The following is a 24,755-nucleotide window of genomic DNA, read 5'->3' on the forward strand; positions in this document are numbered from 1 at the left end:
CCGATAGCTCTGAATAGATTCTAAGATTCTGGTAGATTTTTCTGGTGGGAATTTTGGCGAACCTCTAGCGAACTCGTGGAGAGATTCCTTAAAAAACTCCTCTCTTGAAAATTTTCTGATGAAATAATTAGAGAAACTGGTGAAGTTTCTGAAGAAATTACTGGTGGAATTTGTGATCGAATCCCTTGAGAAATTCGTTATGGATCCTTGGAGAACGTCTTGGCGGAATCCTGGGAGGATTTTTCCAGAATGTTTTGGAAGAATATCGGGAGGATTTTTATCGAATCCCCGTTAAAATCACCGGATAAATATTGATGAAGTTTGTGAAAGATTTTCTAGTGGAATCTCTATGAGAATTTCAGCTAAAATCTTTGGAAGATTTCTCAATGGAAACGCTGGAGAATTAACTGGGCGAATTCCAGATGAAATCGATGAAGGAACCTCTGGTCGAATCCTTAGAATAATCTCTGGAGGGGTTATGTAGAGGATATTCTTTAAGGATTCCAATCGAAATTCCGAGAGGAATCCCTTAAGAAATTCCCAGATTAATTTTTTGAGGGATTTCGGGAGGCATCCCTTGTTTAATTCCGGGACAAATTTCTTGATGAATTCCGTGAGGAATCCCTTGAAAAATTCTGAAAGGAATCTCTTGAGAAATTTCCATGGTGAAGAAATTTCTGGTAAACTCCCTGGAAGAATTCTTTATAACCCTCGAGAATCCCAGATTAATTCCTTGAGGAATTTCTGAAGACACCCTATGTCTTATTAATGTTCGAATCCTCCGAGCAGAATCTCAATAGAGAAACTTAAAAGTAGATGGAGTACCATGTACCTTTTAATTCCGCTCCTAAATGCTTATCTTTGACAGATACGCGTATTTTGACTACCACTCGCAGTCTTCTTCAGTGTCAGTTACTCGTATCCACTCCACCACTGGATACGAGTAACTGACACTGAAGAAGACTGCAAATGGTAGTCGAAATACGCGTATCTGTCAAAGATAAGCATTTAGGAGCGGAATTAAAAGGTACACGGTACTCCATCTACTTTTAAGTGACATCCCATGTTTAAATCCGGGAGGAATCCTTTGAGGAATTCAGGGAGGACTCTCTTGAAGAATTTCTGGAGGAATATCTTGAAGAGTTCCTTGGAGAAACATTTTAAAGAAAATTCTGGTAGAATTCCTTAATAAATTCCGCGAGTAATCCGTAATAAGTAGCCTGATGGAACCCGGAATAATCCAAGAGGAATTTCTAAAGGAACCTTTAGAAGAAATCCTGATAGAATCTCTGACAGCACTTCTTATGGAATCCCAATGTTAACTCTATTGGTCCAAATTTCGTACGCATGTTAGAAGCTAGACAGTCATTTTACACGTTTTCTTTGGAAATAGAACTGGAAATGAGAACTTTGTTTAGACAAAATGATCCTTCTATTCAAGTTCATTCGAAACCATTCCATATTTCACATGAGGCTCGGAATCACATTAAGTTATCTGCATTCGTTGGTATGGATGTAACAACTTCCTTTCCTAATGAAACTTGATGATCTGCGATGTCGAGAAAATCCCAGCACAAAATAAGCCTTTATCATGGTCTTGGTCTGATTACTGGTTTTTAGTAATTCACTGATACTGATTTTTTCACGGATATCCCAAGCAATTTTTCATACAATTTAGTTTTAGATAGCCTCAGGAAACCAGATTGGCATTCTTCTAAGGATAATAACATAAATAATTCGATCAAGCATTCGTACAAATATTCTTTGATATATTTTTCATGAACGTCTTAAATTCTCCAGGAATTCTTCCAACGATTTCCCCAGAACATCTTCCAGAACTCAACCAGTTATTTTTTCAGAAATGCTTCCAGCGTTTCTTAGGGCTTCCTACAAAATATAGGATTCGTTTAAAATTTCAGCCATGAATTTTTCTAAGGATATTTTCAGGAATTAATCCAGAGATTAGTCGAGAACGGAAGTAAACACTCAAAGAATTTTCCACCACACGTCTCTCACGCCGAGGACCTGGGATCGAATCCCATCCCCGAGATAGTCACTAAAAATTTCAGTGACGACTTCCTTCGGAAGGGAAGTAAAGCCGTTGGTCCCGAGATGAACTAGCCCAGGGCTAAAAATCTCGTTAATAAAGATAGAAAAAAAAAAGAATTTTCCAGGGATGTCTCCTAGAAAATTCCAAGAACAATTTTTGTAGAAGATTTTGAAAACTTCCGGGGAGTATGTCTAAATAAACTATTGAAGAACCATGGAGATTCTACTTGAGAAATTACTCGAAAAATCTTCGGAAGAACTGCAGGAATAAATATTGAATGCAGGAGAAATTACAAAAAAAGATCCCAGGTTGAATTTATCAAGGAATTTCTGAAAGAGTGTTCAATAGATTTCCTCGAATAATTCTGTATTCCTCGAGGATCTGAGAAACAAATCCTTGAAAATTGTGTTTATTACTCGCTTAACGGTCTAGAATTTGGCAGTAGTATTCACTACAAGCAGAAGTGACTTTGTAGTCACTCTTCTTTATCGTGTTACGTCTTAACTAAGACAATGTACGCTTCTCAGTTTAGTGTTCTCATGAGCACTTCCTCAGTTATTAGCTGAGAGCTTTCTTTGCGATTGACTGTTTGGCATTTGTATATCCGTGTGGTACGATGATACTCCATATCCTAGGAAGTCGAGAAAATTTCCATTGCGAAAAGATCCTCGATCGATGGGATTCGAACCCAAGACCCTCAGCTTGGTCTTGCTGAATAGCTGCGCGTTTACCGTTATCGGCTTTCTGGGCTCCAGAGACCATTTTGGTTGAAATAGAGACTTTATATACCGTAGCCCTGTATAAATATAAATGTCAACTTATCTTTTCTTTCGTTGTTTTGAGTTCAATAGAAAAATTGATCGAAAAAAATAATTTTAACGTATGAAATGAACTGTTTGTATAGTAAGTAAAATCGAGAATTTATTAAACTAAGAGCAATCTACTGGGATAAAAACTTACCATTATGTCACTTTAGAATCTGATCAAATTATTCAGCTTGCGCCACCTTATTCTTTGTAAATATTCACATATAGTTTCTAGTACAAAAAAAACTAATGATTTCTAATACATAAGTTCCATTTTGAGGTACACATTCCCCGAATCGTTAGACATATCCAACAGCTTTCGACCTATCACATTTGTGTTACGTTTAAAATCCATGCACTACTGTACAGTTTCGTCCACACTTAGTCACTCTCAAACAGTGTTAAAATATGGTTACATATCTTAGTATACGACCTGAATAGTTAGTCAAAAGTCTTGCAAGACTAATTAAGAGCAATACAAACTGCTGTCCTACACTTAGCTTCACTAACATCCATTCAGGCAAGGAGCGTGCTCCCCAAAACAGGGCGCGTCTGTTCACTGTTCTCTCGAGTCTTATGTCGAGCACATTAGATTCTGCAATTTCAAAGCAAGCAAAGCTTGTTCTGAAGAGAACGATTAGTTTATGGCAAATGGGTTTTGTTCCAGGAATCACAACACTCGTCACACATTCTTCCGTCCGGTAATCTTGCAGCGCCGAAAGAACAACAGCACAGCACAATGTGGGTTAGGGTAAGTTTTCCTACGCTTCGCTCCCCCCCGCTGCCCGCTTGGCACATCTATCAGCACTCGATGGACGACTTTTGATAAGGAGCATTCTGAATCGGTGGTTGCGATATCGGTGTGGAAGCCACTGTCGAAGCAGCCGAAGAGGAAGCGGAGGAAGACTGTAGCAGAACGGTGGCAGCAACCGGTGCCGAGGCTGCCACTAGCGGTGCCGAAGCGGATGCCATGGCTGTTACTGCGGTAGGCCGCGACGATGATGGAGGCTGAGTGGAAGATAGAGGTGTGGCTGGTAGCGATGATGGGTGTGATGAAGCAGCTGGAACGGAATTCTGGGACGATATTCTACCGGACACTTTGGGTAACGAACACACTTCACATGTGGTCATGAGTTCGTGGTTCTGGAATGTACAAAGGCTGCAAGTCCATTGCTCTCCGGTGCTAAGGTCTCCGCCGCTGCCACTAACTGGGTAGCTTGCAGTGCCAGCAGGAGCCGACAGCGATCGGCCATCGATTGCATACGAAGAGGCATTTGCTATCGGAGCAGAGGGTGGCTGATGCTGTAGACTGAGTGGAATTCTCGGAGGTGGTGGCCGCGGAGGACGTGGCGGACGATTTGCAATCGAACCGGCAGGTAGGATTGGAGATCCTGGAAAGAAGGAACATTACTGTTACTCATTCAGTCACAAGGCTGCAAGCAAGCAGCTGAACAAACCTTCGATACTGAGCGCATGCAGGCCGTCCGAAATAGAGGAGCTCCCCGTCGTCAGGTCAGCCGAATCGACCTCTTTCTGCATTAGATCAGCTTCTTGGCGAAGGAGTTGAACCTCTCGGTGCAGATCTTCGGCAATTTGGGGCGGAAGAGGCCGTTGAAGTACATCTATTTCGCGTCTTATCGATCTCAACTGCTGTCGATATCGTTCTACCTCTATACTCAGTCGGTTTTTCTGGTCTAGTTGATGTGTAATGGCCACCTCTGGAAAATCAAGAAAAAATGATGATATTCAATCATGAGATAATAATATGTTTTGCAATAATAGCATTCTTGCTACAAATATGTACAATACGCAGGGTTGTTAAGGGAAACACAACATATTTTTTCGCGCAAACCGGAATTGAATTCGCGCCGAATAAAATTCAGTCTGCGTTAAATCTGTATTAAAATTACAGAAATTATTCCAGAGTTTCGTCTTCCTTTTTAGAGATTCCATCAGAAATCTGTTTTGCGAGATTCCTCTGTGAACTTTTCCATTGATTAACCCGATGATTATTACTCTATAGATTCTTCCAGTTGTTTATCTAGGTACTTCTAGGTCAATTTTCCAGTAATTCCTCTTGGCATTTGTTTGATATCCATCCAGTGTACCTTCCACGGATTTCATTTAGTAATTCCTAGAAAGTCCTTTTGGAATCTGTCAATTGAAATATCTCAAAGAATTATCAATAATTTTTAATTCCCGAAATTGTCGGAAAAAATCATTAATAAATGGGAAGTATGTCTGACAGAAACTGCAAAGTAATGTAAAGTAATGATGAATCTTTTTGAAGAAATACTTCATTAGCTCTTTTTAGTCTCTTGAGGAAATGATAGATTTCTGCGAAAGCTTGGGATGTTTCTCCAGATATATTACTAAATTGTTCAATATTATATTTTATTACTTCAATAGAGCATCAAAGCCAGGTCGATCTAGATGTTCAATAATGAAAGAAACGAATTATCTTTCTAGATTAGCATTGAGAAAAGAGCTTCCTCTTCTTGCGCGGGTTTGCCACGTGGCCACCCAGTCCTGGGTGTTATGGACTACCTTGTGGTTTTCCTCTGCCGCTGCTGGAACTGACCTCAACCACTTCCGGCGCTCCACGGTCATTTCGAGTCATAGGTTGCAATGATCGCTGACTGCTGCTGGCCGAATCCTCCGTTCTAGTTACAGTCATTTTCCCGCCAAATGCTTGACTAGAGATGGCAGACTGCAGCGGAACCGTTTCCACAACCTCGGCATACCGGCATCTATGGGGGCCACACGACGACCACCCATCCCGAGCATATAGTCAGTGGAATGATTCTGCAGACGATCCAACTGATCGCGCAATTCCATTTCCCGCCTTTGAAGTGCCATGTTCTCTTCCCTCAGTTTTTGTTTCTGGTCGGACAACGATTGGATTAGCTTTTCGTACTGCGCGACCAGTGCCTGGCAGCGTTCTTCATTGTCCGCTCTGATCCTATCGATCCGCGATTTAATTGGTCGTACTTGATCGATGCTTCCGAAGCAGCTAGTTCTTTATCGATGATAACGTCCCCTTGATGCTACAACTAGATAACTCGAAATTTGAATTTTTTGACTTCAATTTGTCAAAACAGTTTTCTTAATTAGATCTGCAAAATATCCACAGGTCTTAAGCGTGTGATTCAAAATATACAAGTTAAAGATTATTTTTCAATCATAATCTCTGCGATTAACCATCACCTTGTTAAACGGTCATACTTTCAAAGTTGCACATCTCAAAATTTTGATTTTCGAGTTATCTAGTTGTAGCATTAAGGGGACGAAAGTTCCGATATTTGCTTCGAATATTGAGCAGCTTCCTTGTCGTGTTCCTTCCTGAGGTTAGATTTCTGCTTTTCCAGGGTCGTCACGTGTTCCGCTTCCAAGGAACTCATTTGTTTCTTCAAACGCTCATTGTCCTCCGTCAGCTGCCGGATGGTTTGCTCGTATTCGGTGATGTCCTTCCGGTTGCTTACCACTTTGATAACATTGTTCAAACTTTTCGAAAGACAATTCCATTCGGAGGGAATGCCCCGATGATCGCTTGATTCCAGCCGTTGGCGCGCAGATTGCAGCTGCTCTCTGTGAATTTTGGTCTCCAGTTGAGAGCTTCGCAGGTCTCGTCGGGTTTTGATGAGGGTCTGGCAATAGCAAAGATTACGTGAATTGTAAACATAAAAACGTTCCATCAGGATAATAAGTTAGCACACCTGGAATACATTCTGCGTATCCTTGAGGACTCCGGTCAAATCGATGTCAAGCTCCGGGTCACCTGGTACCGAACTTTTGCCGGACATCTTTGTATTTAATAACAATACCTATGTTAAGTTTTCGGGATTAAACTTTTTTAAATTTTCCGTAAAAAAACGGCAGTTGCATCACGTGGGTTATCTAATTCTTTCCGGTTCTACCACCCACTGAGGCTGTGAACCGTTTCACCAGTTCGTTTAACTATGGTCTTATCCACTGGTGTACTAAATCAACTCGGTTGAAGAATTTTGACACTAGAGCGGGTCCGGATCACGTGGGGATCAAACAGGAGCGTGCCCCGCTCAAGTGTCACAATACTCCACTGCACTGTGACGTCACGCATCAATTTTGACAGGTACTGGTCCTGTTGTTTACAGTTTGGACTTAGTACTTTTTTCGAATCATTCTTAATTTCGTGAAAGTTTGCTGCGAGGAGAGGTCAAATCCACTGCAGATACCCACGGATCGTATTATTCTATCTTCCTACCGTGGAAAATCGTCACCATCAGCATGCTGGTGATAGAAATGCGAAGATGAAAAAATGATGGAAAAAATGACTAAGTCCGAAACGTAAACAACAGGACCAGCAGCTGTCAAATAAGTGAGGTTAGGCTCGTCATATGCAGCGCTCTATGGTCTAATCCATCGGTGTACTAAATTCACTCGGTATGAGAATTGTGACACTTGAGCGGGGCACGCTCCCGTATGATCCCCGAATGATCTGGACCCGCTTTAGTGTCAAAATTCTTCGACCGAGTCAGTTTAGTACACCAGTGGATAAGACCATTCTCAGACCGAGTAAATTCAGTACACCGGTGGATTAGACCATTAGTTAAAATTTGACATTTCGATAGCACAGCGTAACAAAAACGACATTTTTGCGTGTCTCAAGAATCAAATTATGTGTCTCTAGTAAATTTGGGGCTGCTGAATCTGATGCCGTTTTCAGAAATGTTCCAGCACGTCACAATTTTTAGCTACAGGTCGCTAAAGTTGCATAAAACACTGGTTTTATTGATGTTTGCATAGAAATTAAACAATGATTCATCATAAACTTTTGGGATCTAATCCACCAAGCATGCAAAATAGGAATTTAACTTACATTTCAGATATAATTTGGTTGAAATTGCACGGTTAAATTTAGATTAAATCGATTTTTTCAACATACTTGCAGTCTCCATACAAAATTCTTTGTTTCTCTTATATGGCAAAATACAATACTTTTCCAAATCAACAAAAATAACGTTTGAGCATCGGAAGTATTATGAACTTTGTTTATAAGTATTGTTATACACATAAAGTTTGAGTTCTGATGCAAATTAGGCAAATAAATTGCCCTACAAGCTGGACAACTTGCATGCAAGTTAGCTGAAATAGTCAAATTTAGCATTTTCAACAGCCAATATCTCAATAACTAGACGTGCTATGATATTTCTGAAAATGGCAATGAATTCAGCAATCCTTAATTAAGTTAATAGCGGTATTTTGGTGCTTGAGACAAAACCGTGTTCCGCAGTGTAGTTATTTTCCCCTCAAGTGGTTAAGGCTGTGAACCGTTTCACCAGTTCGTTTAACTTTTAGTTAAAATTTGACAGCTCGATAGTTATTTCCCCTCCGGTTAGAAATAGTGGTTTCTGCGCTCGTGTTCATACACATTACATGTCACCAACACTACTTAAAGAGTGCTGGTGGAAAATATAAATAAAGATCAGCTGTTCCCAGCAAAATTAAACGGCAGTATTTTCCACCAGCAAATTTGCGCAGGTGTTCGTGACACCGCTCGGCGAGAGCTCAATAACCCTGCTCTGGAGCATGGTTAAACTTGACAGTTCGAAAGTTATGTTTTGCTCCCGTGAATTTGAGAATAACTAACCATCTGTCAACTTCGTTCTGAAATAAACCTACTCGACTGTCAAAGCTCAAATGGGTCGACTGCGATGTTCAATTTAACCACTATCGAAATGTCAAATTTTAACTAATAGTTAAACGAACTGGTGAAACGGTTCACAGCCTGATGAGTCTCTTGAGGAAATGATAGATTTCTGCGAAAGCTTGGGAAGTTTCTCCAGATATATTACTAAATTGATTATTGGAAAACATATTAAAGAAAACTCTGCATTATAGCTTGCAGGGTTTTTTGATAGGCTAGGGCATAATATCTGGAGAAAAACGTGAGGAAATAATCGGATAAATCACTGGCATTAGTTCTGTAACACTTTGTTATAGAAAATATTCAATGAATCTGTAGAGAATTCACTTGAAAAACAAATCCTCCTGGAGCAACTGATATAGGATTTTTAGGGAAAAAAATAGAAATTTATCCGAAATCCTGGAATGAACCTTTGTGGGTTCCCCTGGATGAATTCCTTTAGGAATCTGGAATAACAACTGGAGAAATCATTATCAATATTATTCGAAAGATTCCCGGTGGAAATCCAAGAAGAAATTTCAGAACAATCTCTGAAATTACAGGAGTTTTTATCATTAACCTGTTGAGAAGTTATGGAAAAAGTGTTTCAAGTATACCTAGTGAAACGATTAGATTTTTTTTGTAAGGATACCAGTAAGAATTTCTCGAGAAATCTATAGAGTAGTTTGTGGAGTAATTTTCGAAATTCAAAAAATATTTCATTCAGTAACTTCGGCCTTCCTTAGCAGAGTGGTTAGAATTCGCGGTAAAAGGAAAGCCATGCTGAATGAAGGTATCTGGGTTCGATTCCCGATCGGTCCAGGATCTTCTGCTAATGAAAATTTCCTTGACTTTCCTGGGCATAGAGTATCATCGATACCTGCCACACGATATACGAATGCGAAAATGGCAAGTTTGGCAAAGAAAGCTCTCAGTTAATAACTGTGGGGCCCAGATAGCCGTAGCGGTAAACGCGCAGCTATTCAGCATGACCATGCTGAGGGTCGTGGGTTCGAATCCCACTGGTCGAGGATCTTTTCGTAAAGGAAATTTTCTCGATTCCCAGGGCATAGAGTATCTTCGTACCTGCCACACGATATACACATGCAAAAATGGTCAACCGGCAAAGAAAGCTCTCAGTTAATAACTGTGGAAGTGGTCATAAGAACACTAATCTGAGAAGCAGGCTTTGTCCCAGTTGAAAAAGTGCTCATAAGAACACTAAGCTGAGAAGCAGGCTCTAGGAGGTTAATGCGAAGTAGTAGTAGTAGTAGTAGTAGTAGAACTTCGGCTCAATAAAGAAGTAGTAACTGTATTTCACCTGACATAGGATTTTTTGTTAAGCCGAAGTAGGCCGTCATTCAAATTTGTACGCGTAGTTGATGATTGTTGCTAATTCATCTCACGATTTCAAAACAAAGAAAATCAGTTGGTTTTGCACTGACACAACTGAAAAAGTATCAGCATAATTTATGCATGTTCGCGCGTACAGTGATTTTTTTCTAGTCAATATAAGCTATCAAGACTGAGTTTTATCACTTTGAAATGCAAGCTGAAAAGTCATCATTGTTGCCAAAATGAATGACGGGCTACTTAGCCTTAAGTTTATGCAAGATACCCATGTTTCTGATGGGTACATCACTTCCATTCGTATAAAATTAACCTTCCAGTCGTCGCGCGATTTGCCACCGTCAGAACCACCACGCTGCTGTTGTGAACGAAAAGCGAAGTTTTTTCAACATTGTTGTACAAAATACAACAGCCCGACGACTGAAGTGTTAAAGGTAAATCCATTTTCAGAGACTTAATATTGTAATTATCATCTACGTCAACCTTGCCAATTATTGCAATTGTGCGAAAGATCGAAATTTACTATCGAATCGCGCCATACCGCGAAAATCGGGAAATCCGCATAGTCGTAACAACCCTGAATACGTGCACCATTGGACAAAAACTTCAACACCCCTTGGCGGGACAAAATTGTGATCGATTGCGGCAGCGACACAGTCGTCACTGATAAGAACACACCAATATTTTTTTTGCCCGCGGACCAACTTGACGCCGCAAACTTTCGACACAATACTGACCTGTCAGGTAGTTCTGATGAAGCTGCTCTTTGGTAAGTCCATCGCTCTCGTTGTGTGCCGATGCCACCTGGGCTCCGGCGTTCACTGTCACTCCCGCCACCATCTGCTGCTGCTGTTGTTGATCTCGGTATAGGTTCTCCTGCAACTGCCCACGATGGGGTATACTGGTACTGTGGCTACTACTACTATTACTACCGCTGGCGATGGGTGGATCGAAGCCAGGAACATGTGTTCGCATAGCACTGATCGACCCGAATCCGTCCTGAAACGTAATTTCCAGCTTACTCTGGATGCCGGACTGGGCGTTGAAGCCCTTGGCCGTATACTTGAGGGGACTAGCGTGAATGTGGATAGGTGACTGTGGACTCTCGCTGGGCTGTCGCAACGTAAGGTTAACTGACGTCGAACTTCGACTGTTGGCTCCCGGTGGCAGAGGACCCGGTGTATTAAATCTACTGGAAGCTTGAGCTAACTCACGAGAGTAGGGTGGTTCCGGTTGTAGCTGTAAAGTGGATGTATGCCTCTGTCCTAGGGGGCTTCTACTGGCTACCGGCGAAACAGTCACGTTCAGCTGTACGTTAATAGTTTCACCAATGTCCGAACTCGTCGTCTGGGAAGCACTTATGGGCGGTAATGGTGCTACTCGCGTTGGCCGAGGCCCACTGAATGGCAATGTAGTGGGTCGACTCGGCGCAACACGATTGTTGTTGCTATCATACACCGTCATCATCGGGTGGTTATCAGCAACATTATTTACACTACCACTGTCACGTGGTAGATCACCAGAACTGCCTCCGATAGTCGTTGTGCTGTTCGGTATTCGGCTATTATTGTTGATGCTATAGCTACTACCGGCTGCATCCCCCACACATTTGGACGACTTATCAACGCTGCTCTCCCGGCTACTGCTCCCACTGCTGCCGCCACTCAGACTACTTTCCAGTTTGCTCATCTTCCGTTCGTTGATGCGCCGCTTCAAACTGGTGCTGTGAATGGATTGCGACGGATAAGCCTGGGCAGTTACTGGGGTACCCGCCACAGCTTTCTCCAAGCTGTCGATACATGCCGGTCGGTTGTGGCAGTTTGCCGTCACCAAATCCGACACGACATGGTCCGGCACTTTAGGAAACTTTTGCTTCATCTCGTGAAACAGTTGCATAATAGCAATGTTCGAGCAGGAACAGGTCGAGCGGCGTTTCTTCAGCAGGCTGGTCGGAGAACCGGCGCAGCTGGAATCCGGAAATCCGGTGGTATAGTAGGTGTCATTTTCTGGCGGCTTCTTGGGAGGATTAGTCGCCATAATCTGCCATCCTCGTCCGGCTCAGCACCGTGCGTGGAGGTTGATGAACGAGCGGACGCACTCGTTCAGGTCTTTCGGTGCTAGACGATTAATATTGGAGTGATCGAGAAAGCCTGTAAAGAAAAGAGAGAAAGAAACAAGATTTAATTAAAGCTGCAGAAATACCACGGTTTTTTTTAACGAACTTTTTGAAAAATTCTCCAAAAAAGGTAGAAATTAAGACATGTCCCGCTATATTCGAAAAGATGGTATTGGTAACCTTTACGCAGTATTGGATTAGGGCTTCGGGGGCCCGAGTTAGATATCTTGAGTGCTTGACGATGAGTGGGAGGCGCTTAGCACAAAAAGGTTTAGTAGGGAAGGAGAACCGGTATTCGCCATGTACCAGTTATTCGCCACCCCGGAATATATACCGTTTTACGACATATATGTTTGCCAATTGTTAAGTGTTCGCTAGATTGCTTTGAGATGATACGAAAACATTTTTGGAAACCGCAAAATTTTCTCAGAAAATAATAGCAAAAAAACATTTTCCTTAAAATTTATGCTCCTTCGCACATATTTTTCGCCATGGTGTTCCTGATTCGCACCCTCCATAAGAAATCGACGTAGGTGGCGAATTCAGGAACCAAAATTAAAATCGTGGCGAATACTGGTGCAAGTGGTCCAGTATTCGCCAACCCCATTTATTTTTTATTTTTTATGGTATTCAGTTGGAGCTGCCTGACACCTTAACTTGTCAAGCCTGAACCCTCGGTCTGGGTTTTGCCAAGTTTCCCCTCTACCAGGACCAATACTCAGACGGACTAGGCAATGGCGCACACATGAACACTGCTATAAAATGGTTCGACCTAGAATCGAACTCCCGACCTACCGATCAGGAAGCAGGCTTGCTACCGCTAAGCCAGCTTTCACTGCTTAGTATTCGCCACCCCCCTTTTTAATACAAAAATAAAGTTTCTGATTAGTTTTTATATTTTCCCTGCATGGATTGAAAGCTTCTTTTAATGTAACAGACAGTAACCGAAGGTCTTTTGATTTATGTATAAACAATATTTTTCCTTAGGGTGGCCAAAACTGGTACACCTCCCCTATTACACATAAAAAATATCCGGAAAACTTCAGAAAATTGTATTATTAGGTACTTGAATTCGAATACACCCACATTTCTTCCGGAATATATAGCGCAAATAAATAATCTGCATGAAATACTTGAAAAGTTGCTTTTCAGCAGGGAGCCGGATCCTATTCTTGGCACTTTTGATTCACATCGGCAGTGAGGGAGCTACAGAGCTCAAATTTGGCTCAATATGCGTCGTACTGAAGCGCTTCTTATTGCAAAGTTTCATATAATTCTGCCGAGAAGAAAACCCCATGCCACAGTGAATCATGTGAGTGCCCCAATGGTTTTGCACCCTTACAGATGATGAGATTGAATGTTGACTGAATCGTTCTCAAACAAGTCCAAAATAAAAATTAACAAAAAAATTTTTTTTCAATTTTGCTGCAAATATATTTTGAATGACAATTGTTATAATTTTTAAATGGCAATATTTTGCAAATCCAACAACACGGTCATATTTTGGCTGGTGTGTGAATGATTTTGATCGAAGAATTTCGAAATTGTGAAAACTCTAGAAGAATGTTGTACAATGAGTCATTAGCAGGACTGTTAAATGTCATGAATATCACGTGACTTTGACAAATGAATATTGCTAATATCATCCTTCACTATGGAAAAAGTCAGCGGAAAATGTTTTTTCGGTGTCTTTTTCCGAACTACTCTCGGTTGGAAATATTTGCTGATGCTAAATTTCGACTGGGAACGTGCTATAAGCATTTTAATTTTTCCAAAATTTTGACATTCAACAGCATTGGAAATTAAACGCAGTTACCTCGCTAAACGGGGCAAGTGGGACCTATCCAGTTTGCAGTTTATCCAACCATTACAATAATAATCATAGATTTTTAATTTCGTGTACATGTGGGATAAACCATAAAATAAACCCATAACGCTTAATGCAGCCCACAGACGCTCAGACGGTTTGACCAACATTTACTCCGCCCCCATGTTGATGTTCAGATTGGTACTATGTTTGTTTGACCGTGTGTGATGCTGCTTGACGAACCAATTTGACAGTTCGTCAACCGATTTGACGGTTTAACGAATCGGTCGGCCAAAATCAAACGAGTTTGATTTTGCTCAAACTAACGGTGGGCGGAGCCAAATGTTTGACGAACTGATCGTACTGTCTGTAGGGATGTTGCACGAACATCGCAAGTCAGTATGCAGGAATTAACGCAACGTCGTCGCCATGCTGTCTAGCAAATGTGCGCTCTTGGGTTGTATCTATATATTCCACTAGCGATTTCCCGCAATCTTTAACATAGTTGTTTATAAATCCACCGGCTGTTCTCTCTGTAATTTCATCAAAAGTTTAATAAGGAATTGCTCCATGTATTGTGTCAGGAATTCCTACAAGGAATTTGTATCAGGAATTTCACCAGGAATAATTCCAGGAACTTCATTAGAAATTCTACCAAAATTCCTTCATGGATTTCATCGGTAATTCCTGCATGATTCCACCAGATGTCCTCTAGCAATTTAATCAAGATTTTGTTCAGTGATTTAACAAGGAATTTCTTTAGAAATTTCTTTCGAAAGTTCACCTAGAATTCCTCATGGGATTCCATAAGGAGTTCGTCTAGGGATTCCTTAAAAAGTTCTTCCAGGGATTCCAACAGGAGAACTTTCCATCAGAAGTTATAGTAAGGATTCCTCCATGAACTCCTGCAGAGATTCCACCAGGAATTCCTTTGAAATTTCCTCCAAGAATTCCATCAGGAGCTCCTACAGTGATCCCATCAGTAGTTCCTCTGGGGACCAGGAGTTCTTCTTCTTTCTGGCGTTACGTCCTCACTGGGACAGAGCCTGCTTCTCAGCTTAGTGTTCTTATGAGCACTTCCACAGTTATTAACTGAGAGCTTACTATGCCAATGACCATTTTTGCATGCGTATTTCGTGTGGCAGGTACGAAGATACTCTATGCCCTGGGAAGTCGAGAAAATTTCCAACCCGAAAAGATCCTCGACCGGTGGGATTCGAACCCACGACCCTCAGCTTGGTCTTGCTGAAAAGCTGCGCGTTTACCGCTACGGCTATCTGGGCCCCGGACCAGGAGTTATTCTAGGGGAATAAAAAAGAGTTCGTCCACGAATTCCATCAGGATTACTTCCAAAGACGAAGGGTTCCATCACGTCACGAGTTCCTTCAGGGTTCTAGGGGTTCAATCAGAAGTTTCTCTAGGTCTAGGTATTCCATCAATTGTTCTGGGGATTATACTAGATGTTCTTATAGGAATTCCTTCAGGGATTCCATCGAGAATTACTCCATAGATTCCATCAGAAGCTCCTTCAGGGATTGCTCTTGGAATTCATCTAGGGATTCCATCAGGAGTTCCTCTAGGAATTCTATTAGAAGTTTTTCCAAGGAATCCATCAGGAGTTGTTCTAGAGATTCCATCTGGAATTTCCCAGGAATCTTTTCAGGAATTCTGGGTAGAATCATTATAAGAATTCCTGGGATGAACCTCTGCATGTATTACTGTAGGAATTTTTGAAGGAATTTCTAGAGAAAATGGGTGAAGGTTTTTCCGGAGGAATTTGTAGTGAAATTACAAGAAAATCACTGAATAAATCACTTGAAGATTTTTGATAAGAGCAATTCCTGGTAGATTTTTTTATGGAATTTTTGTATTAATTTCTTGAAAGGGATTTCTTAAGCAATCTCTTCAAAAAAAAAATTCGGAGGAATTCTTGGTGGAATCGCAGGAAAAAAACCTGATAGAATCTTTTTACAAATTTCTGAAAATTTTGGAATTCTTAAAAAAAATCTTCAGAGGATTTTTTGGTGGAATTCTTGAAGGAAGCATTGGATGAATCGCTGAAGAAATCCCTCAGGAAGTTTTTGGAGGAATCTGTAGGAGAGTACTATTCGGAAGCCCAAGCATGCGGTTTTGTTTTTCTTCATTCATTTTTTCCATTAACGCGTTTTGCTTTACAATGTTTTTCTACGGCGGCCCAAGCTATCAGGATCGTTTACACCGCCCTGAGTGTAGAAAATTTTATTTGAAACGTCGAATTGCAGAGAGCCAATATGAATCAATGCCAAAATATTATTCATAGGGGCCAGAACGTCTGCCACACGTATCCTATAGCCTTTCCCATCCCATTAACATTCCCCAATATCCCGTAACACCTATGAGAGGTCGTAGAGATCTCTGCATCTTTTCAAAGTAGTTGTTCAATTAATCATTCCTTCCCCTACCTCAGCATTCGCAAGGATGTGGCCAGGACAGCTCTCAACTGTTGGAGGATGGGTCAAGTTTGTCTTAGAGTTCCAAATCTTTGGCTTTGGTAACGGACGGGGAGGAGGCATCCCTCATACAACGGTTTACGACTGTACCACCTATGAATTTGTGCGAATTGCTCAATGCTAATACCCTGAAGGAATCTGTTGATAAATTACTAAAAAGAACCACAGAAGAAATTCCCGGTGAAAGTTCTGAATCAACTCTTCGTAGAATTTAAGGAAGAACTCTAGGAAGAAGCCCTGAAAAGTCCTGCTAAAATTCTTGGGAGAATTTCTGGTTATGAATTTTTTGAGGAATCCCTTGAGAAGTATCTAAAAGAATTAGTGATGTGATTCCTGGGTAATGCGTGATGGAATCCTTAAAACTAACTTCTAAAGGAATTCCTGAAAAAATCTTTAAAGAAATTGTTATATTTCTTGGATTATTTGGTTTGTTCTTTTAAGGAATCTCTGAAAGAATGCCACCTGAAGGTACATATGACTGATGGATTTTCCCCGGAGGAATTCGAAAAAAAAAACGGTCACATATTCGCTAGGCTTGCCGAGATCATTCAAAACATCCGAAGAAATATAGTGTTGCTGCAACGAACTTTGACAGTCGGTCAAACGGTTGCAGCAACATAAATCGGTTTGACTAACTTGGGGGCGGAGTTAATGTTGGTCAAACCGTGTGAGCGTCTGTGGGCTGCATTAGAAATAAAACTAACATTTTAAAGATGCAACTTGCCTTATAAAATACATTCTCGTAACTTGTAGCGTGAAACACCAGCATTGAATGGGTCATCAGCAGCTGTACAAGAAGAAAGCGATAAAAATGCACATTCTACTCGAAATCCGAACCGCGGATATCGTGCATAGGGTCTGTCCATTAATTACGTAAGGGTTTATGGGAGGAGGTGGGGATTGAGATTTCTTACGCGCCATATGATTTATTTTGGATTTTCATACAAAAAATCTTATCATGGGGGGAGGGGGTTTGAAAAATCCCGAAAATTGTCTTACGTAATTAATGAACCGCCCCATACAAGACGAAAAAAAAGATGTAATAATATCCATTAAGTCCCATTTATTTATAAGCTAATTAAAGACGAAAGTATGCGAATACGATGAATTCTGCGGAACGCAATAACAAACGACATATGCAGGAGAAGAAGCACAATTTGAGTGGCTTGATTCGGAAAATTCTTCGCGAGAAAGCATGTAAACAACGCCTGTAGTTAATTCTACGAATGTGAAGGGATTGCTTCTTCTTCTAGATGGTATTATATACCCAGTTGGACAGATCGCATTCCTAAGTGTAGTTTTCTAAGAGCACTTCCATAGTAATAATTGTAGAGAGTTGTTTTGCGAGTTTAAGAGTTTAAGATCATCGTCAATAATCAATAATTAGAATTTCCCCCAAAATAGCCGTTTACGATTTTTAATTTATACCAATTTTTTTTCTATCGATACCTAGGTGAATAAATTACTCAAGAGATTTCATCTAGGATTCCTTCAGGAGATCATCCAGAAATTCTTTGAGAAATTTCCTAATGAAAATCTCGAAGAATTCATTCAAGATATTCTACCAAAAATGTCTCCTAAATCGAAGGAAACATTATGTCCATTACGCTGAGTCATCATCCTGCAAACCAGGATCTAATACTGCATGTTGTGCCAATTTGTTGGAAATATTTCAAACCTTATACTGTCAGCACGCGCTTTCGGTTGACATTTTTTTTTTACCCTCGTACCGTAAATTCAGCGCTTTACCGTGTAGAACACATTGTACCCAATCATCAAAGGAAACTTGTGGTGCAAATTTCAAATCTTCTCGCTTTTCGCCGGTGCTGATGCTGCTGATGCCGGTTGGCAGTCAGGTGAGAGAAGTGTGTAAATCAATTGTGAAGTCGAGCGTACGCCTCCCCGTCACACAGAGGTTCAGTTTGTTAAAAAGCTAACAAAAAACAAGCTTTTAGTTGAAGCACAAAGTCGAACATTTATCTATTTAAGAACACATACGAAAATTCCAAAATAAAATGTTTTTTTTCGTGGGTTGACCTTAAATAGGCGCTCATTTCCAAACAACCCTAAAGCTGGATTAAGAATTCAAAGCTTTCGTCTTCACCAAAACTCGTGCAACTTTAGTCTTCAGCATTTTTTTTCTGATCGGTAACTCATTTTCACCGAGATTCAGCATTCCCGGATGCAAAATTATTTTAATCTGTCGTTAATCCTATTAGATTCACAGCTATTATTGTATGTATTCCATCTAATAAAAGAACAGTTTCTTCATATCGTACAAATTCCCGCCGCTCTACGCGGAGTTCGTTGTTTTTTTTTTGCAAAAAACAGCAATTTCGTTGAAGTTTTGTTCTACGAAAACCCATTTTTGACTATATTGAAAATCGAGTCTGCAACCCTAAAACATGTTCCACAATACTTGTCTTGATCAAGAGATGTAAATATTACCAATGCGTAATTTATGCCATGATTTTTTTTTTAAATCTGGACCACTGTGCACCGTGTACCGGGCAGGACTCACCCACCTGTGCAGCATCAGTAAAGTTGAGATACGTGAAATTGTTGATCTCTGGTTTATTGCCGGGCGGCCACTGATCGGATCGACCGGCTTTTCTTTCCAACGGCAATTTCTCCACGAGGCCACCCGGTGACAGGGACCTTCACGTATGTCGTTTTGTTTTGGGGGAGGAGCTTTGTTGATTCTATAATTTATGATTTCAACGGATATTTTTGGACATTTCGCGAACGCTTCTCCTATAAGTGTAATGGATATTTTTAACGTAGCTCTATTGTGATCGAAATGGACTTCGGATGGCGAAGTGTATCAAAATAAACATTTAGAAGGTGTAGTAGAATAGCTCGATGGCGAACCATGCGTCTCCATTTCTCGATGCTCGAATCGCAGTTGATTTTCCAATCTCGTTATAGGTATCAAGTACAGAGAGATCGATGATTTCACGATAGTGTATCCAGTTTAGCGTTAGTTTTGCAAAGTCCGTAACATTAGACCTAATTCTTTGTCTGGTTGAAGGCGAAGATGAATAGAAAGCACATCTCATACTATAAGAGCTTGATCAATTGGTCACTTGCTGGTGGTTCTTCAGATTTGTGCTCTAGGAAATTTGAAGTTTGGTTTCTATTCATCTGATCAGATTTTGCCAAAGTTCTTTGAAAATATGTACCAACTATCATTCAAGTTGTTATATTTTTTGATAAAAAAATCACAATGGTTCCCTAAAAATTAAGCCTGCAGAAGAATGAGTTCATGTTTAATGACGGGACAATGACTTAAGAACTGATCATTGTATAAAATTTACACCTTATTTAGGGTTTATTCACAAATTTCATAACGCCGAAAATGGCCATTTTTGATACCCACCCACCCCCTCATAACGCTTTTTGTATGAACACCTCACAAATTTTGTATGAGCTGTAACATCTTAAGGACACCCACCCACCCCCTTCAGCGTTATGAAATTTGTGAATAAGCCCTTATTATATATAATTTATCAAAAAACTTTAAATCGATTTTTTATGATATGAGATAGTAATCCTGCTTTTTGTTGAAGAATTAAAAAGATTTTCACTAAACCTCTAAGAAAATCTGTTGGGGATGGACTTGATGTAGGGGTTAGAACACACGGTTTCACCCACGTCAAGAGCTGGCATCGAATCTCATCCCCGAGAAGTCACTTATGACGTTGAGGTTATAGTGAATAATTCCATCGGAAGAGGAGTTAAGCCGTTGGATGAACTAGCCCAGGGCTAAAAATCTCTTGAACCCCTACCGGCAGTGTTGAAGCATTTAAATCGCGAAAACTTATAAATTTTTCAATTTTTTTGCCCCATTTTGTCACAAGGTCTTGAAGCATAATTTTAGTGCAAGAATCTGGGGCCTTCCTTAGTCGAGTAGTTAGAGCCCGCGGCTACAAAGCAAAGCCATGCTGAAGGTGTTTGGGCACGATCCCCGGTCGGGCCAGAATATTTTAGTAATGGAAATTTTCTTGACTTCCATGTACATAGAATATCGTCATGCTTGCCGAACGATATACAAATGCGAAAGTGGCAACTTCGGTAAATAAAGCTCTCAGTTAATAATTGTGGAAGTGCTCATTGAACACTAAGCTGAGAAGGCTCTCCCAGTGAGGACATAATGCCAAGAAAAAAAAAGAAGTTCAAGAATATGTGTCGAAGTGAAGTGACTAATAGCTTTCTTCGCAAAGGTCGATACACGGAAAGGAAAACAAATCTATGATAGTTATGAATGGAAATCATTTGAATAACAACATTCAAAAACGTCAAAACAGCAAAGATAATGGAAAAATAGGTCATCTCTGAACCAATCAATCAGGTACACGCGCCGAGTTCTGCGCGTGGCCGATCATCAATAGAAAACGCTCCTAAGCGTTCTAAGTAATATCACACTGTTTATTTATGCATACATTAATTTAAACTATAGCGGAAGTCATTACAGAGTTCACCCCTTCTAAAATATTGATTCTATCAGCTAACAACAGCATCCGAAGCTGAACACAACTGGAACTATAACCCTGTCAACAATTTACGAACGTAGATTATCAAACCATAAACAAGTTAGCCCTTTAGCAACTAATTGACTCTATTGTAGTGAGAGGCTTATCAGTTTATATTTTGATATTCGCAGTCTAAACATAAAAAACAAATGATGTCACACCGTTCAGCGATGCATGTAAAAATGATTTATAGAATGCACGTCCAGAACGAGCGCAGTTGACTTAATTTTGAACTTGGGATTGATAAACATGTTTGCCAACTTTGCATACGATGGACGTACGACCGCACATGTCGTAGGCTCTACTTAAGAATGTATGACAATGAGATCACAGGAAACTTTCAACATTATTAAATAAATTGATTAGACTGCTTTTGATTGATTGCCGAGACTGCTTAGTCGAAGCCCGTTGCATTATATTTTTTCTGCTCTAGGAAGTATTTAAAACTAGCTAAATCAATAAAACCGTACTCCTCAGTGCTACAAAAAACAGAACTTTTTTTTTCTACAACTGTTCCCTTTTCGATTCTTGTTTGGACTAGTGCCTTATTTTTTTTTTCGTTGGACCCGTTAGTGAAAGCTAGCGGTGGTAATCCTTCTTGGACAACGCCTTGGGGGAAAAAACCTCTTAGAAGGTCACTCCTTTCACTTATTCACTGAATATGGTTGCAACTACGAACAAAAGGGTGAACTTTTGAGTGCACAACTTACTTCCAAAAAAATGGGTTTTGAAACTGTCACTAAACGAGGCAAAAATGGAAGAAAGGACATTTCTTCGGAATTCTTCCAAGGGTTATTATTTTTATTTTATCTTTATTACAGAGATTTTCAACCAGAGCCTGGTTCATCTCTGTATGAGTAGAGGGCATTTGTTAACCCCCCCTGGGCAGTAACTCGGGAATATATCGAGTTCATGATATCAGAGTGTTTCCCTTTCGTAGTTCAGATACAGTTGCCAGGTCGTTTTCTAGTTTTGATTGTAGATATTTCCGTTTGTCCAATTCGTAGTCCGGGTTCGATGCGTGGTCTAGGTATCCAGAAGTGATCATATAATGCGGTATAGATCGATGTCTTTCAAATATTTCATCAGGCGTTTGATGTTTTCGACGTCGTTATTGAGCGCGCGTATACTATTTGATATACCATGTGCAGTGCGTTCTGAGGGCAGTTGATGATAAAATGTTCAACGGAGTATGTCAGGTTGCAGACAGGAAAAATCTTGCGAAAGGCCCCTGTAGTGTCCATGTTGTGGGACGCTTTGGTGTGTCCAGTTCGTAGTCTTGATAAGATTCATTGCTCGCGGTGGATGACGGGGTCGCACACTGGGGCAGAATCAAAAAACCGGGAAACAACCTGTAAGTCTTCGGAATGAAGAGATAGACGTTTGGTGTCTTCAGCGAAAATGGTCCTTTCAATGAGACCGATTTCTTGAGATAAAGTCATATATTTTTGTATTATTCGCATAAATGGCTCATATGCCATTTCGGTCAAATGGTATTTTAGGTGTATGGTTTCTTCGGCAAAGTTGTTCATTGTTTTATGCTGAAAATTATTGCTGAAGACGTCAAATTTCCTAGGCCTACTATTTTAAAAATATAGACATTTTTTCTGAAAATGGTGCTAAAAACCGTAATATTTGAGTTTTGTTTGTATTTTTTCACATAAAATGCCATATATCGCCTATGACTATGAAATGTTTTGGCATAAAGCAGGTCTGGTACAAATTTGATGGTAAAAATAAAATTTTGTTTGATTTTTCAAAGAATATTTCCAAAAAAACAGAGATATTGCGAATAGGCCATTCTTGCGATCGGGCAATTTCGGGCAGGTGTTTGCGTCGCCATCCACTTACGAAAGGTCAGAGCATTATTGTCTATTATTTTCTAGGATATGATATTCGATATATTTTTTCTAAGCGATCTGGAAGTATGCTAAGCTTATAAAAAGTTTCAAAATTATTATAGCAGTTTGCCAATGAAAACAAAAGTTCATAATAATAATTAACATCTTTGCGGTTTACTGGTGGTTACATTTACTTGAATATTTATTACATACATTGATTATGTATTTTCTATTCGCAAAAATGCCATAAGCGCCAGATTCATTATGTCAAACAATATCGTTCGATTCGATATATAGGTAGCTATATTTTTTTCTGAAAAGTTTATGGTTATTTTATCCTAAAAATAATTGCTAAAGATGGCAAATTTCCGAAGCCTACTAATTTTGACAAACATACAAAGAAATTTTGTACAATTGTTTTAATACCATATATCATCAAGGCCTATGTCATTTCTTGGCATGAAATAGTACTGTTTGTTTGTTTGATTATTCTACGGAAGTTTCAATAAAAAACAGGGTCATTGTGTATAGGCTATTCTTGCGATCAGTCGAGTTCGGGCCGGTGTTTTTATCGCTATCCACTTATCCATTTTTGCCAAGGGCATAATGTTTAATATATTTTTTCAATGCTATCTGGAAGTTGACTAAGCTATAAACATGCTTGAAGTAGAAGTTTTTCAATTAAAAGAGCTCCAAATAATGATGAATATTCTTGCGGTTAACTATGTCAAACCTTGCACAGCTTTTCTATGTTGGACAGTTATTCATACCGCGTGCATGAAGTACTCGTAGCATATTGGATTTCAGCCAATGATTCCAAAACGAAAACTTATCGCAATGCACAGATGCATTCACTCTAATCAAAGACGAAATAAAGACGATCATTTCGCTTCCATTTGCCTAAAATTTGATGGCAGGTTAGGTAATATATAAACATATAAAATACTGAGAGTGTAACAAACAAACGAGTGCAAGTGTAACACAAGTTTGCCAAACTTCGTTACTGAGCGTAGTACGGGGAAACCGAATATAGTACTCAAAACAATTTTATCAGTTTTTCAAAAATAGTGGGCTTTGGAAATTTTATATCTTTAGCAATTAATGTCATAAAATAACGATCAAATTTGCCGAAGAAATCATATACATACCTTGATTGTCATTCGACCGAAATGGTTTGATATGAGTCTGGCGCTTAGGTCATTTTTTCGAATAGAGCAATGTAAAGGCAATGTATATAACACATATTTGAGTGAATTTAGCTACCAGTGAACCGCAAGAATGTTAATTATTATTTTGAAATTTTGTTTTCATTGGAAAACTGCTTCATTTTGATGTAGAATAATTTTTAATCTTTTTATAAGCTTAGCATACTTTCAGATCGCATAGAAAAAATATGTTAAATATCATATCCTAGAAATTAAAAGACAATAATGCTCTGACCTTTCGTAAGTGGATGACGATGAAAATAACTGCCCGAACTTGCCCGATCGCAAAAATGGCCTATACGCAATATCCCTGTTTTTTGGAAATATTCTTTGAAAAATCAAACAAAATTTTATTTTTAACATCCAATTTTTACCAGACCTGCTTTATGCCAATAAATGACATAGTCATAGGCGATATATGGCATTTTAATTGAAAAAAATACATGCAAAACTCAAATATTACGTTTTTGAGCACCATTTTCTCAAAAATTGTCTATATTTTAAAAATAGTAGGCCTTGGAAATTTGACGTCTTCAGCAATAATTTTCAGCATAAAACAATGAACAACTTTGCCGAAGAAACCATACACCTAAAATGTCATTTGGCCGAAATGGCATATGAGCCATTTATGCGAATAATACAAAAATATATGACTTTATGTCAAAAAATCGGTCTCATTGAAAGGACCATTTTCGCTGAAGACACCAAACCTCTATCTCTTCATTCCGAAGAACTACAGGTTGTTTCCTCGTTTTTTCGATTCTGCCCCAGTGTGGGTCGTCCCACCGCATAATGTCGTTTTTTTATTTTCTTCAGAAACATATATCGTGCGTTAAACCAGTCCATTAGTTCTTTAGAACCCAAAGTTTAAGATCATGTCCTTTTGTGAAATAT

The 24,755-nt window shown here is 39.7% G+C and overlaps 1 protein-coding gene across 13 annotated transcripts in view; it reads right to left on the minus strand.

Moving 5' to 3' along the window:
• LOC110678810 (mitogen-activated protein kinase kinase kinase 7-interacting protein 3 homolog) overlaps positions 1-24,755 on the minus strand; it is a 92,006-nt gene that overhangs the window by 6,659 nt on the left and 60,592 nt on the right. For 7 of the 13 annotated variants that reach the window (XM_021852216.1, XM_021852215.1, XM_021852211.1 and 4 more), the window contains 3 exons: positions 10,609-12,021; positions 4,314-4,574; positions 2,921-4,247 (listed from right to left, as the gene is read on the minus strand). In XM_021852216.1, the coding sequence (XP_021707908.1) occupies positions 3,658-4,247; positions 4,314-4,574; positions 10,609-11,908 (2,151 nt within the window). In that variant the 5' untranslated portion in view covers positions 11,909-12,021 and the 3' untranslated portion in view covers positions 2,921-3,657. Of the gene's footprint in view, positions 1-2,920; positions 4,248-4,313; positions 4,575-10,608; positions 12,022-24,755 lie in introns of those variants that run through there. The other 6 variants (XM_021852224.1, XM_021852222.1, XM_021852221.1 and 3 more) reach the window with 3 other exon arrangements.

The sequence above is a fragment of the Aedes aegypti genome, chromosome 3, assembly GCF_002204515.2.
Source record: "Aedes aegypti strain LVP_AGWG chromosome 3, AaegL5.0 Primary Assembly, whole genome shotgun sequence".
NCBI lineage: Eukaryota > Metazoa > Arthropoda > Insecta > Diptera > Culicidae > Aedes > Aedes aegypti.